Raw genomic sequence first — 14233 nt, 5'->3', positions numbered from 1 at the left:
TATGCAGTGTTTACCGTGTTAAGTATAGTGACCATCTGTCACCACATAAAGTTATTACAATATTATTGACCATATTCTCTGTGGTGTACTTTACATCCCCGTGACTTATTTATTTTATAACTGGAAGTTTGTATCTCTTAATCCCCTTCACCTATTTCACCCATCTCCCCATCCCCTCCCTTCTGTCAATAACCAGTTTGTTCTCTGTATTTGTGAGTCTGTTTCTGCTTTGTTTTGCCTATTCTTTTGCTTTGTTTTTTTAGATTTCACATGTATGTGAAATTATACAGTATTTGTCTGTTTTGTCTGACTTATTTAACTTAGTATAATATCTTCTAGGTCATCCAAGTTGTTGCAAATGGCAAGATTTTGTTCTTTTTTTATGGCTGAGTAATATTTCTCTCTCTCTCTGTCCGTGCGTGTTTGTGTAACCACATCTTTATCCGTTGATTTGTTGATAAACAATAGGTTACTTCCACATCTTGGCCATGGTAGATAATGCTGCAATAAGCCCAGAGGCACATTTATCTTTTTTTCTTTTATAGTTTATTGTCAAGTTGGTTTCCATATAACCCCCAGTGCTCATCCCTACAGGTGCCCTCCTCCATGCCCATCACCCTCCTTCCCTCTCCCACCCCCCCATCAACCCTCAGTTTGTTCTCAGTATTCAAGAGTCTCTCATGGTTTGCCTCCCTCCTTCTCCCCAACTATTTTTCCCCGCCCCCTTCCATGGTCCTCTGTTAAGTTTCTCCTGTTCCACTTATGAGTGAAAACATATGGTATCTGTCCTTCTCTAACGCACTTATTTCACTTAGCAAGACACCCTCGAGGTCCTTCCATGTTGCTATGAATGGCCAGATTTCATTCTTTCTTATTGCCATGTAGGTACATTTATGGTTTTGAATTAGTGTTTTTGTTTTCTTTGAGTAAATACCCAGAATCAGAATTGCTGGATCGTATTGTATTTCTGTTTCTAATTTTTTGAGGAACTTCCATACTGTTTTCCATTTTGGAAAACATTTCCCCCAACAATGCATGTGTTCCCCTTTCTCCACTTCCTTGCCATCATTTGTTACTTATCCAGAGTTTTCTGAATACGTCAATCTCCATTAATGTAAAAAGAGAAAAATTACTACTGAAGACCCAAATTACTGAAGAACAATTATTGTAATAATCCCAAGAAGTCCTAGCCCCCTTCGCTAGCTGTTGTCCAGGTAGTGGGTGGCTTCATTTTTTTCTGTCTATTGTGCTGTGAAGAAAGGCCCGTTGTCTTTGAGCAATGTCCAGTGTACTCTTTAATTTTTTTCCGGAGTGCAGTATGTCTTTTTGGTGAAGGCTCTAACCTATAAACAGTTGCTATGAGTATGACAGGCCTATTTTCCATTTTGAGACGGTTCATTTTGAGACGGTGTATGTACGATTAATAATAAGAAATGGAAAGAAGATAACAGGATAGAGGAACAGGAAGGGTGGTTGTTCCCAGTGCATAAATATATACACATATCAATGGATTCAAAACTAATATTTTAGTTAAACTACCCCATAATAGATGGAAATGTATGTGAAGGTTTGCAAAGAGGGAGAGGAAAGGAACCGAAGAGAGAGGAGCAGAGGGGGAATGATAAATAATGTTAACTTGGCTTTGAAGAAACCCACCATTTTTGATAGTTTCTTAGAAGTTTTTATTTAAATTCCAGTTAGTTAATGAACATACAGTGTAATGTTAATTTCAGGTGTTCACTATAGTGATTCAACAACTCCATACATCACCCAGTGCTCCATCACAAATACACTCGTTAATCCCCATCACCTACTGAACCCATCCGCCCCCACCTCCCCACTGGTAATCATCAGTTTGTTCTCTATCGTTAAGAGATTATTTTTTGGCCTCTCTCTCTGTTTTCCTTTGCTCATTTGTATTCTCAAATTCCACATATGAATGAAATCAAATGGTGTTTGTCTTTCTCTGACTGATTTTGCTTCATATAAACCCACAATTTTTTGGCCAGTCTAAGCCAATTTCAAGTACAATCATGAGATTTTCAATCTAGAAGAGCTCTTTGAGATAATTTCATCTCATTATTCCATTTAGAAAAACCTAGAAGCCCTAAGAGAGAGCAGGTGATCTGCCTTAGGCCACTCTGCCAAGTGTCTTCTGAATGAATGTAGAATACTGATTAAGCATATGGCCTTTGGAGCAGACAGTATGAATTGAAATCTCAGCTCTGAAATTTACTAGCTATGTGACCTTGACCTAGTCACTTAACTGCTCTGTTCCTTGATTTGCTATATGTATAAGATATACCTACCTCATAGGATTCAATAAGAATTAAGGGAGTTAATGTGAGAAAAGCACTTACAATGGTGCCTGATAGACTTGCTACCTGTAGACTTCCACCTGCGTTAGCTGCTACGCTTGTTATTCTTCATCATTCTGCCATTTCAAGGCCAAGGATTTTCACGTACGAAGTTGTGTCTTCATTATCTTATGGTAACTGAAGAAGTAAACGTATACCTCCATGGGTCTTTTCCAAAGTCACTGTGGAGTATACCTTATTAGCAAGTAGAAAGTGGAAAACACAAAAGTAAACCACAGGTAGTGACGTTTGAATTTATACTGTGTGATCTGTCTGAATCTATCGTCTGCAGTAGAGTAGATAATTGATCTTGGTTTTTTACTGTTTCATAATAGCTGCATGCATTTTACTGACCCAATTCCTTTTTTATTTTTATTTTTTTAATGTTTATTTTACTTTTGAGAGAGAGAGAATAAGTTAGGGAGGGACAGAGATGGGGTTACAGAGGATTTGAAACAGGCTCTGCTCTGAAAGCAGCGAGCAGTGAGCTCAAATTCATGAACCAGAAGATCATGACCCAAGCTGAAGTTGGGTGCTTAACAGACTGAGCCACCCATGTGCCCCCACAATTCCATTTTTAAAAATGTTTATTATTATCAAAATGATAGAGGAATAAGAAAAACTGCAAATAGCATTATGTATACATTTGGTTTTTCTGTGAGTCGACACTGCCATCGTCATGTCTAAATAAATAACATTTGCTTGTCAGTGGACCTCCGGGATATCATGTTGGGCACTGAATGAAAAAGTCAACTAAGCAAATATGAGCATGTCCTTGACCTTGGAGTATTTGAAACAGCATCTTTTTAGAATTTTTGTGCTTTCAAACTTTGTAAGGTTTAATGTTTTAAACTTTTGTTTATATTTCACTTAATGTCTCACTTAATGTTTTCCTACTTCTTTAATTTTCAAAAAGTGAGCCGTTTGTGAGTGAAGTCAAGCTCTGCCTTGCAGGAATTTGGTAAATGTGTCAGTTATATACTCTCACAGCCCTAGGCACACAGAGTTTGTGAGCCTTTATATCAGGCGCCTAAAGAGAGCTGCAGTGCATCACGGCTACCCGATCCACATACCCAAATGTTAAGACAAGAAGTTGTGGGGGCACCTGGGTGCTCATTCGGTTAAGTATCTGACTCTTGATTTTAGCTTAGGTCATGATCTTGCAGTTTGAGGGATCCAACCTCTGAGTCGGGGCTCCTTGCTGACAGCACAGAGCCTACTTAGGATTCTCTCTCCCTTTCTCTGACCCTTCCCCACTCACGCTGGTTTTCTCTCTGTCTCTCTCTCTCTCTCTCTCTCTCTTTCTCTCTGAAAATAAAAAAAAAACATTAAAAACAGACAAGAAGTTGTGGTTGAGAGTCAGGAAGCAGAGAAGGATTATTTTCTCTTGGTTTATACTAATTTGTGGTTTAAAGGAAGACTGCTTCCAAGGACCCTCAATAACCTTGAATAGATGTGACAGTCCTAGCTGATTCATAGCTGTGAATAGCTGTGATTAGAACTTCCAGAATGGTTCAATATGGCTATAGGAATATTTCTCACTTTCTCTCTCTCTCTTGCTCTCTCTCTCACTCATTCACTCACTCAAGAGTTGGCATGTTGCAAATAAACATACTGAGGGAAAAGAGAATGTCTGGATTTCCATGCATAAAAATAAGGGTGATTTTAACATCATAAATCATAGTTGCCAGAAGACAACATTAGGCATTAGAAGTGAGATGTTTTTCATTTTTAAATTTAACTTGTTAGGTTTGGATGGTGTAAAGATAAGTGTAAATTCATAACCAGCTGAGACTTAAGCAGGAATGCTATTTTGACCATACCTCTGCTATGTCAATCCCAATCAGAGTGAACCAAACTTGACTGAGATAGCAAGTAGGAGATGGGAGAGAAAATAAAATCGGTATCTCTATATTATAACGGAAAGCATTTTGTTAAGTTATTTTTAATTATACGGTCCTTGATGGATGTTTTTGCATTATCAATGTCTTTATCTGGAAAATAGCTGTCTGCCCCAATTGGGTAAACTTTCATCCATTAATGAACACAAAACTATGTGTGTTGGCTGAAATGAAATTAGATTAATTTTATTGATGGCTCCTTTTTTGGGTGAAAGTCCTGTTCTCTGCTGCAAAGGTGCATTTCTGGAAGTCTGCTGTTGATATGTTTCTTACTTTCATTGTTTGTAGCAAAGTCAGAGTCTAAAATCCAGCCAGCTTATGAAGCATGTGCTATGGGAACCTAAGAAGAAAGAGATGCAAATTGGCCTCATTGCATAGATGCTCAGTAGAATTTCAGTGGTTGTGGTGAGGGTGTTGGTGATGAACAAATAAGCTAAATCAAGTACGGTCTTTCACAGTATCTTTATCTTTGGTGCTCAAACCCTACTTTTTCTTTTTGAGTCCCGTCATCCTGCTCTGTAGTAGAGCTGTTTATCACTTGTATTAGACTGTGAATTCCTTGGGGGCACAGACTATGGCCTATTCATTTCCACATTCTTTCTAGCCCTCTTGTGAATGTTGGGCAATGATGTATTTAATTCATTCAACAAGTATTAATCAAGAGTCTACTATATGCCAGACATCATACTTATTTGGGGGATATAGCAATGAATAAAACAGATAAAAATACTTCATGGGGCTTATATTTTAGTAGAGAGAGACAGATGACAGACAGTAAGCAAATAAGTTATATGTATATGTATATATATATATATATATATATATATATATATATATATACACACATATAATGATTTGGTGATAGGTCGTATGAAACACAGGAAGGAGGATGAGTGAGAAGTGACTTTTTTGGTGGTTTACTATGGGAGGTTGCAAAGGCCCTGAGGTGGAAACATGCCTGTTAATTTCAGAAACTTCAAGAAGGCTGGTGCATCTACAGTGCATGAGGTGGGTGGAAATATCAGGGGATGAGTTTAGAGAGGTTAGGGTAGGGACAAGTGAACATTTTAGGGGCCTTGTTGGTCATTGTAAGGACTTTGGCTTTTATTTTGAAGGATAGAAAAGCAGCTATTGCTGCTTCTGAGCAAAGAAGACACATTGACATGACTTAGATTTTAAAAGCTTCCTTCTGGCTGTAGTTTGGGGAATGTGCTATAAAGAGAGCAATGTTAGAAGCAGCACTTCAGTTAGGCTATTGCAGTGATCCAGGTGGGAGATGATGGCTTGAACCAATGTGGTGGTAGTGAAGAAGTGAAGAGATGTCACTGGATTCTGGGTATATTTCAAAGGTAGCACCAGAAGAGTATACTGGTGAATTGCACTTGGGATGTGAAAGACAGGAATCGAGGGCTGTGGCCTGAGCAAACAGGGGCATGGAGCTCACCATTTACCAAGATGGAGAAGACCTTGAGAGGAGCAAGGTTGGGAAGAGGTGGGAATCACGAGCTCAGATTTAAACATATTAAGCTCTAGATGCCTTTTAGATATCCAGGTAGAGATATTCAAGTCTGTGGCTCAGGGGAGAGATGGTGCTGGAACACAAGCTGAGGAGCGTATAGGCAGTATGTCTCATGAGCTAGCATGAGATTAGACTGTTGTTGATCATCAATATATATTTACTTACAATGCTTGATTTGCCTTCTCTCCATGTATGCTCCTCTTGGATATTAATTTAGAAAAAATAGCCATCTCTATAGACCATTTATGGAATTTTTAGGTTAGGAGTTAAATAGTTTCTACTCGGTGTGTACCTCCGGTACTGGTACGTGGTATGGGGGAATGCAAAGAAGCACAAGATTCCAATTCTGCCTTCAAGATCCTTAACATTTGGTTAGAGAAATAACACTTTGATTCGTGAAGCTTTGTTCATACTGTTGAATGCACAATACTCAATCCATACATTTTATTGAGCGATTTCTGTATTCTGTGTTTGCTATACATATAATAGGAATTGCAAAAAGTGAGATACCTCACATGATTTAGGAACCACTATCTAGATGTTTGTAGAATGCCTTGAAAATGCATATGGTGAAGAGCTTAAGAAAAATAAAGGAGTCCATTTTACTGCAAATAAAATCATACAGTTATTTGTGTTTGAACTGGGTTTTTTAGTACTGCACCAAAAAAAAACACCTCACAGAGTTGCAAAGTTGCAGCATTTGATGAAAATAATGATAAAATAATGTAAGGGATGAAAATAAGTACATTTTTACAGAGCTTTAAAATTTTCAGAGGACTTTGACATCTTAGATGGCACTTGATGTTCTCCAACCTCTCTGTGCTAAGTAAGACAGATAATGCCTCTACTTGCCCTAAGAGTCTTAGTGACTTGTAGCTCAGCATTCTGTGGGGGAAGGGGGGCTCTTTCAGTGATTTATCATGAAGCTTCAAAATTTCTATTTCTAAACCCGATTTAGAGCTTGCTGTTCTTATACCAGTATACTCACCAGAAGTGTTGTTTACACCCTCTCGGTACTATGAAGAACAAAAATTTACCACCACCTAACTCATTAAAAATTCGCTCTGAGCCTGAGGCTCAAAAGCCACAATATGGACACAAAGAGTTCAGTCCCCCTCAAGGACACTTTATTTCACGAGCCTCTCTCACTCTGAATTCTTCCCTTCTTCAAAATCCCTTTCTTAAATGCAGTTTTAAACCAGAGGCAAGAATGTGTGTGTGTGTGTGTGTGTGTGTGTGTGTGTGTGTGTGTGTTTCCCTGAATGTAGTTCTCTTACCAGTTTTCATTCCAAATGTGCAATGTGCTGGGTGAGTATTTGTACTCCTGGCCCCTTCGGATCTTAGAATATTTTTTAATCTAACCACTGAATTAACATTTAAAACATGCACACACCTTGAAAGATGTTGTCCTTTATCTGCATTCCAATAAAATATTTTTGAAGGCTGTCTCTCTTCTACCTCGAGTATTTTCTGATACTGCAACCTCCAGTTTAATCCTAAGTGCTAGCCAATGTGCGCATGTAACACAGTGTTATTAGTGCCTCAGGCTAGCTTCGTGTCATCTACTTTGTCTTTTGCTTCACTCCTTTGATAGTATTATCAGAACCAATTGTGAATCTGCCAGATGCATTTCCTCTCCAAAGGACAAATATAAGAAGGCTGGTGTTTTTCCCTCTTTTCCAGGACTGCTTACATTAAAGGAGTCGCTCTTCCTTCTTTTCATGAAATTGAGCTTGCTTAATCAGACATGGAGCAAACGGACTGCAAACCCTACCAGCCTCTCTCAAAAGTCAAGCACGAAATGGATCTAGCTTATACCAGTTCTTCTGATGAAAGTGAAGATGGAAGGAAACCAAGACAATCCTACAACTCCAGGGAAACTCTTCATGAATATAACCAAGAGCTGAGGATGAATTACAACAGCCAGAGTAGGAAAAGGAAGGAGGTAGAGAAATCTACTCAAGGTATGTTTTTATTGGATTTTTAGAACTAATATTTCTCAGGAGGGAATGCTTGTGTGTGTAAACTTATGTTTTCAAAAACAAGTTTGCTGATGTTAACTGGTTAATAATGCGCACTGCTTACATATGCTTAGTGAATTTGTTCACATGCCAATCCGGCCGAGGTTGTAGGTTACATGTGCTTTTTACGGATTATGCATGAATTTAGATGCAACAATCCTCTTATCAGGGCATTCAAAATTTGTCTAATCCTACAAATAGCCATTTACAGACTGAAGGATAAATAATTTATAGTAAGATGAAAAGTAAACAGCTAAGTGCTTTTCAAGCCATTGCCTATGTGGGACGGAAGCCTCAAATAAATTTTGGCTTCTTTTTTTTAACATTTATTCATTTTTGAAAGACAGAGGGAGACAGAACATGAACGGGGGAGGGGCAGAGAGAGAGGGAGACACCAAATGCAGCACAGAGCCCCATGCAAGGTTCGACTCAGGGCTCAAACTCATGAATCACGTCATTATAACCGAGCTGAAGTGAGTAGCTTAACCAACTGAGCCACCTGGGCTCTCCATAAATTTTTGGTTTCTAAAAGAGCTTTGGAGGAGACCACCAAACAAAGGTCCAGAAAATTCGTAATCAGAATGTGGAAATTTTGTGCAACATAGTCCTAAGGGAAAGTAAGAATTTGTTTCAACCCTTCGGACCATTGCCAGAATATAGAGCAGATCCTTTGGACAGCCTTGGTTTCTTAATTATGGATTGACAAGACTGGTTTTTAACAAATGTTGATATTTGAGAGAGGGAGAGAGCAAGCAGGGAAGGGCAGAGGGGAGTTGGGGTCAGAGAAGCCAGGGGAGCTCTGTGCTGACAGCAGGGAGCCTGAGGCGGAGCTCAAACCCAGGAATCCTGAGATCATGACCTGAGCTGAAGTTGGACACGCAACTGCCTCTGCCACATAGGTGCCCCAACAAGATAGTTTTTAATAAATAGAAAACACATAGATAGAAATACAATTTCCTTATTTCTTTTCAGTTGTTAGCTAAGCAATATTACATACCCTTTTAGCTACTTAGAAGAAAAGACACTGACATTAGCACAGGTTAGTATTTTTTTCAAAAAAGAATATATCAATGCTGACATGAAAAAAATAGGTTTGATTATCTAGATCAGTGGCTTTAAACTGAGGGACCCTGAAGCAGCAACAGCAGCATCTCCCCCAGGACTTGTTAGCAATGCAGATTCTCATGCTCCACCCTAGATTTAGGACTCTGAAACCCTGAGGGTGGGTGGGACCCAGCAATCTGGTTTACCAAGCCCTCCAGGGGATTCTGATGCAGACTCAACTTTGAGGACTACTGTTCCATCCCTTTGAAATCTCTTTTACTCAGAGACCTCAAAGATCACATCCAGTTGGGTGACTTCCAAACATTTATCTTCAGCTCTATCATTTTCCCCCACACTTGAGCCCTACGTTTTTAGTTACCTGCTAGACATTTTCGAATGAATGGACACTCCCACTTGCAGCTGTAAATCAATATTTCTACAACAATGGAAGCAACCATTTTAACATTCCCAATCCCACTCCTTTTCTTTCCATCACAGCATTTGTTAGAGACGCTCCCATTCTCCCCAGCCATTCACACACACTTTCCTGACCTAATCTTACCTAATCTGTTGCCTCTTCCAGCAGATTTAATGTCTACGTGTCTCAAATCCATCTTCTTTTCATTATCTTTATCGCTGCTCTCATTTTGTCTTAACTAGACCTTTTTGTTTCCTAACTGATCTCCTTGGATCACACACACCTCATCCCTCATCAGTCCTTTTGTCTCCGCGCCTCCTTGTTACCTTTCCTATTGAATGCCCTTCTTCTCTACCTCCACTTAAGCATACTCAACCATCTTCAAAGCCTAGCTTACCAGTATCTTTGTCACAGAGCTTTGTCACGCTGTCATCCCCTTTGTACGGATTGCTGGCTTTTATTATTTTTGTATGTACTTCCTAGATTGTACACTCAGTGAAGATGGTGATCATGAGTTTTATACTGATCTCTATTTTTCTATGATACTTTGCATATAATATGTGCTCTGTACTTTTTAATTTGAGGAATAAATTGCTATCAACCCAAATGTAAGTAACTTCTGGTGCACTGAAAACTGCTTTTTAAATATTGACATTGGCACAGGTTACATTTTGTAAAAGAGTGAGTCATTGCTGAGATGACCAAAAAAAAAAAAAATTGGTTCTTTAGGTCAGTGGTTGTCAGTGTGGAGCCTAGAGAGCAGCAGCGCCGTCTCACATGAATATGTTCATAGTGCAGATTCTTGGGCATCGTCCCAGGCCATGTAAAATGCAGTTAGTAGAAATGTAAATTACTGTATTCTAATTAGTATTAGAATCTTACATTAGAAAAATTTTAAACTGAGCCAAAGATTTTATATATTCATACTAACATTTCAACATACCTTAAATGTTTATGGTATTAACTATATTACACATTTTTTAGCTGTTACCCTTACTGGTAAAAGTTTAGTATCCATCTTTTCAAATAATTTATTTTAACCTTTTCTATTTGGTCTGCTAATGACTGTAAATTTGTTATAAAACAATTTTCTTTTTCTGCCTTTTTTTGACTCTTTCCTGCTTTCAAAAATGTGTAGTTCCCATTAAAATATTTTTCTTTAAGATTGTATTTGCAGAATATGAACTTAAATTGTGAGTTGTAGGCTGTGGGATTGAAGTGTGGAGTGCTTGACTAACATGTTGTGAGTTTAAATAAGAATTCACTTCTAGTGACAGTTTGTTCTAAAAATATGAGCAATTTTGTACTGAGTCAGTATAAAGAGCCTAGCCAGCCTCAGATTTTGTCTGTGTGCATTGTGATCAAAATGAATTTGGGGCTCAAAATGAAATTGGTCTTCTATGGTGCCATCCTAACTTTTTTTCAATAACCTGTTAGTACACTCCATAAGCTTTTACTTAGCACTTGCTGTGAGTCAGGCCTTGAGTCAGTGCCAGGGATGGAGATAGCCACAATGGTTTCTGCTTGTAGAAAACTCATAATGTGGTGGAGAACGGAGATATCAAACAGATCATTGCAATTAAATGTAAGTACTTTTATAGATAAATAAAGTGGTATGGAAATACACAGGGAATCAGGGTCCATAAAAAGGTGATATGTGATCTAGGTCTTAAAATTTGAATAAGATCTTACTTGGAAAAGGACATTCCAAGAGGGTAGATTAGCAGCTGCAAAAGTATACAGGTGTGAAAAGGCCTGGGATGGTGAAAAGTTCAGTATGGCTAAGAGTAAAGTACATGGGAACCAGATCACAAAAAGTATTGCATGCCCAATTTTGGAGTTCCTTTTTTCCCCCCTCATGCATAGAAAACCACAGCTTTTAAGTGATGGAGAATTTCATGAGGAATATAATTTCTAGGATGAGAAGTGTAGAAGAGAATTGTAGATGTATAAGCAGCAGTGTAGGAGATTGATTGCAGTTGGGAAAAATTGGATGCAGGGAGACAATCTATAAAGTTACTGAATGGCAGGCTAAGAATGGCAATGAAGGTGTAAACTCTGGCTGTATCAGAAGAGGTAAAGAAACATAGTTCAGAGACATCAGTGTGGAGAAATTGATAGGAGTTGGTAAGTGGTTACTTGTTGAGGTGGAAAAAGATAAGATAAGATTCAAGGATGCCTCGATTTCTAGTTTGGAAAACTGGAAGGATGATGATCCATTTGCCAAGTGAAGGAAAATAGGAGGAGGGGTGGGTTTGGAAGAGAAGAGAACGAGTTTCTTTTCATACATGTTAAGTTTAAGATGCTTGGGCAACATCCAGGTAGATTTTCCTATCAGGCAGTTGGAAATGAGTATCTAGAGTGCAGGAAAGATCTGGACTGTTGATGTAAGTAGATTTGTGTGCATTCGTATCTTACAGTAGGAGATGCCAGGGAGAATGTGTAGAGTGAGACTAGAGGAAGGCCAAGGACAAACACCTGAATCTATCATCTATGAACTTACAAAACACGTTTTCAACCTATTTAAATTTTTAGCTAGCACTATCCTTTGCTGTGCTGACTTCTATAAACTCAAGTATAAAGATCCAGGAGGTAAAAGTCTGGAAACGTGGGATCTTATCTGCCACTGGCAGATCTATAGAGACACCTGGGAGGGAAGAAAATCCATACCTCTTTGGGGGAGAAATGAATGACTCCACATTAGGCAAAACTGTGGACGCAGTTATTATCTTTTTTGTGAGGTCTGGAATCTACTTTGTTGTCTTATTCCATGTATTGCATCAGTAGATGAGTAAAAGAAAATGTTAATAATTTTAACAAATTTATGTGACTGGTAACATTTTGCATTAACCTAGCTAGAGTTAAGCCTGACTCATTTTTAAGGAATAAAATTCTCAAAAAAAGTGTTGAGGGTTTTTAAAAAATGTTTATTTTTGAGGGAGAGAATGAGAAAACGAGAGAGAGAGTGAGAGCTCAAGTGGAGTAGGAACAGAGAGGGAGGGAGACAGAGGATCCAAAGTGGGCTCTGTGCTGAGAGCCGAATTTGGATGCTTACCTGACTGAGCCACCCAGGCGTCCCAAAAAAGTGTTGAGTTTTAAATCAAGAAGGAAGAAAGCAAATATAATTGGGCACCCGCTATAGTGCCAGACACTCTGCTAGATGCTTTTCAGGCTTACTAGCTGTGTATGTTAAGCAAGTTACTTCAGCTCTCTGAACCTGTTTCTCATCTGTAAAATTGAGTTCATCATCATCATCAACAAAACCATAAGCACGGTGATAAAAATGCAAGTAATAATAATGATAAACCTTGAATAGTACCTACTCTGTTCCAGGACTCTGCTAGGTGCTTTACATTTGCTCCTCATTTGAAGTATGAGATGTTATTTCCTGTTTACACATAAGGTAACTGAGGCTTAGAGAAAAATAAGTGGTCAGTTTCTCCAGCTAAGAAGTGGTGAGAGTTTGGCCTGGAAATCAGGTCTTGGCTCTAACGTTCCCATTACTCACTACGTTACATTCTCCCATACCTACCTCATGAGGTGTGGTGATAAGGATTAATTGTGAACATAAGTGTGAAAATGTTCAGGAGCTCAATAAATGTTAATTTCCCTTCGTTTCCTTCCCCAACCACCTTGCCACCCTCTTTTTGTTTCGCCGACCGAGGGTTTACAAGAGGTTTAAAAAGGCTTTCCATTAAGATTATCTTTAGAAAAGGACAGATGATGTGCTATATAATTTATAATGAAACATTCCTGAGTCTGTTTGTTGTTTCACTTTTTAGGGAAGTTATTGTGCCATCCAGTTCAGGGCTTGTTTGGGGAATATATTACTAAGAGAAAACATTTGGTTCCATTCTGAAAGTATCTTTATCTTCTTATTTTTATTTGCCAAGAAACAGCATCCTCTCCCCCAGATACATACAGAGTACAGGATTCTAAAACTGATTTTCCTTTCTTCCAAAAGATTTCAAATTAAGGGATGTGCACTAATCTGATATTGTTCACAATTCTTCAGTAATGGGATGAATAAGCCTTAGGCAAACTTATTTTATATGATTTTTGGCAGGTCTAATAGCAGGGGTACATTTCCTGGAGGCATAGAGGCTAGCAGTTTCTCCTAAGTAGCCTCCCTTCCAAGGGAGGCATCAATTAACTAAAAAATTAGTAGAAGAGTAATGAAAACATAAATATATGAATATATAAACCAGGATAATAATTTTAGTTATGAGAATTTCCCTATAATTTTTATAATAGATAAGATTAGTTTTGAATATAGCCATTTTAGTGCTAAGTAATTCCGAATATGAAGTCACCCATGCATGAAAAGGCGGTATGGCGAGGACCTATTACAAACCCCACAATATCACATACTCCTGAGGTACTACAGCTGACACGAACGTTTTATTTCTCCCTTCTTAACCTGCTCTTTTCTGGCTTCTCGTTCTCCTAATGTGGTGTTTTGTTGGTTTGGCTGGTTGTTTTCCTCTTTTTGTATCACAACCTAAGCTTAAATCTCACATTATCGCCATCTGGTGGAAAACATTTTAAACTGCTGATTTGTATTTACCCAGATTACAAGGAAGCAAAGCTTTTGTCATCCCTGCCTGCATCCCTCCATCTATCCACCCATCCATCCCTCCACCTATCCATCTGTCCACTTATCCGTCCATCTGTGCATCCATCCATATTTTTCATTTACTCATTTATACATCAACATTCATTTAGTGTCAACTGTGTTCCAGGTACTTTGTTAAATGGATGAAGTTCATCCTGAAGTAAATGGACATGGTGACTCTTATTTGCCCCCTCCTTGCTCTTGGCTAATAAGCCACTTTGTCCCACAGAAGCTTCTCAAGCACCGTTGCCACTTGTGGGTTCAAGGAGTAGAGAGAACCCCAAATTTGAGAAGCACATTTCTCAATTCTTATTTCAAACACTTAGCAGCAATATAGACTATTGTTTGCTTAGTATCT

General features: G+C 38.5%; 1 protein-coding gene across 3 annotated transcripts in view; it reads left to right on the top strand.

The window, feature by feature from the left end:
- The first annotated feature begins 7524 nt into the window (after positions 1 to 7524).
- The window catches only part of TENM1 (teneurin transmembrane protein 1), a 552583-nt gene continuing 545874 nt past the window's right edge, over positions 7525 to 14233 (top strand). For all 3 annotated transcript variants that reach the window (XM_029930000.1, XM_029929999.1, XM_029929998.1), the window contains exon 1: positions 7525 to 7741. In XM_029930000.1, coding sequence (XP_029785860.1) covers positions 7525 to 7741 — 217 coding nt within the window. The remainder of the gene's footprint in view (positions 7742 to 14233) is intronic.

This window comes from Suricata suricatta, chromosome X, assembly GCF_006229205.1.
Source record: "Suricata suricatta isolate VVHF042 chromosome X, meerkat_22Aug2017_6uvM2_HiC, whole genome shotgun sequence".
Taxonomy (NCBI): Eukaryota; Metazoa; Chordata; class Mammalia; order Carnivora; family Herpestidae; genus Suricata; species Suricata suricatta.
This window is presented reverse-complemented; position numbering and strand designations above follow the sequence as displayed.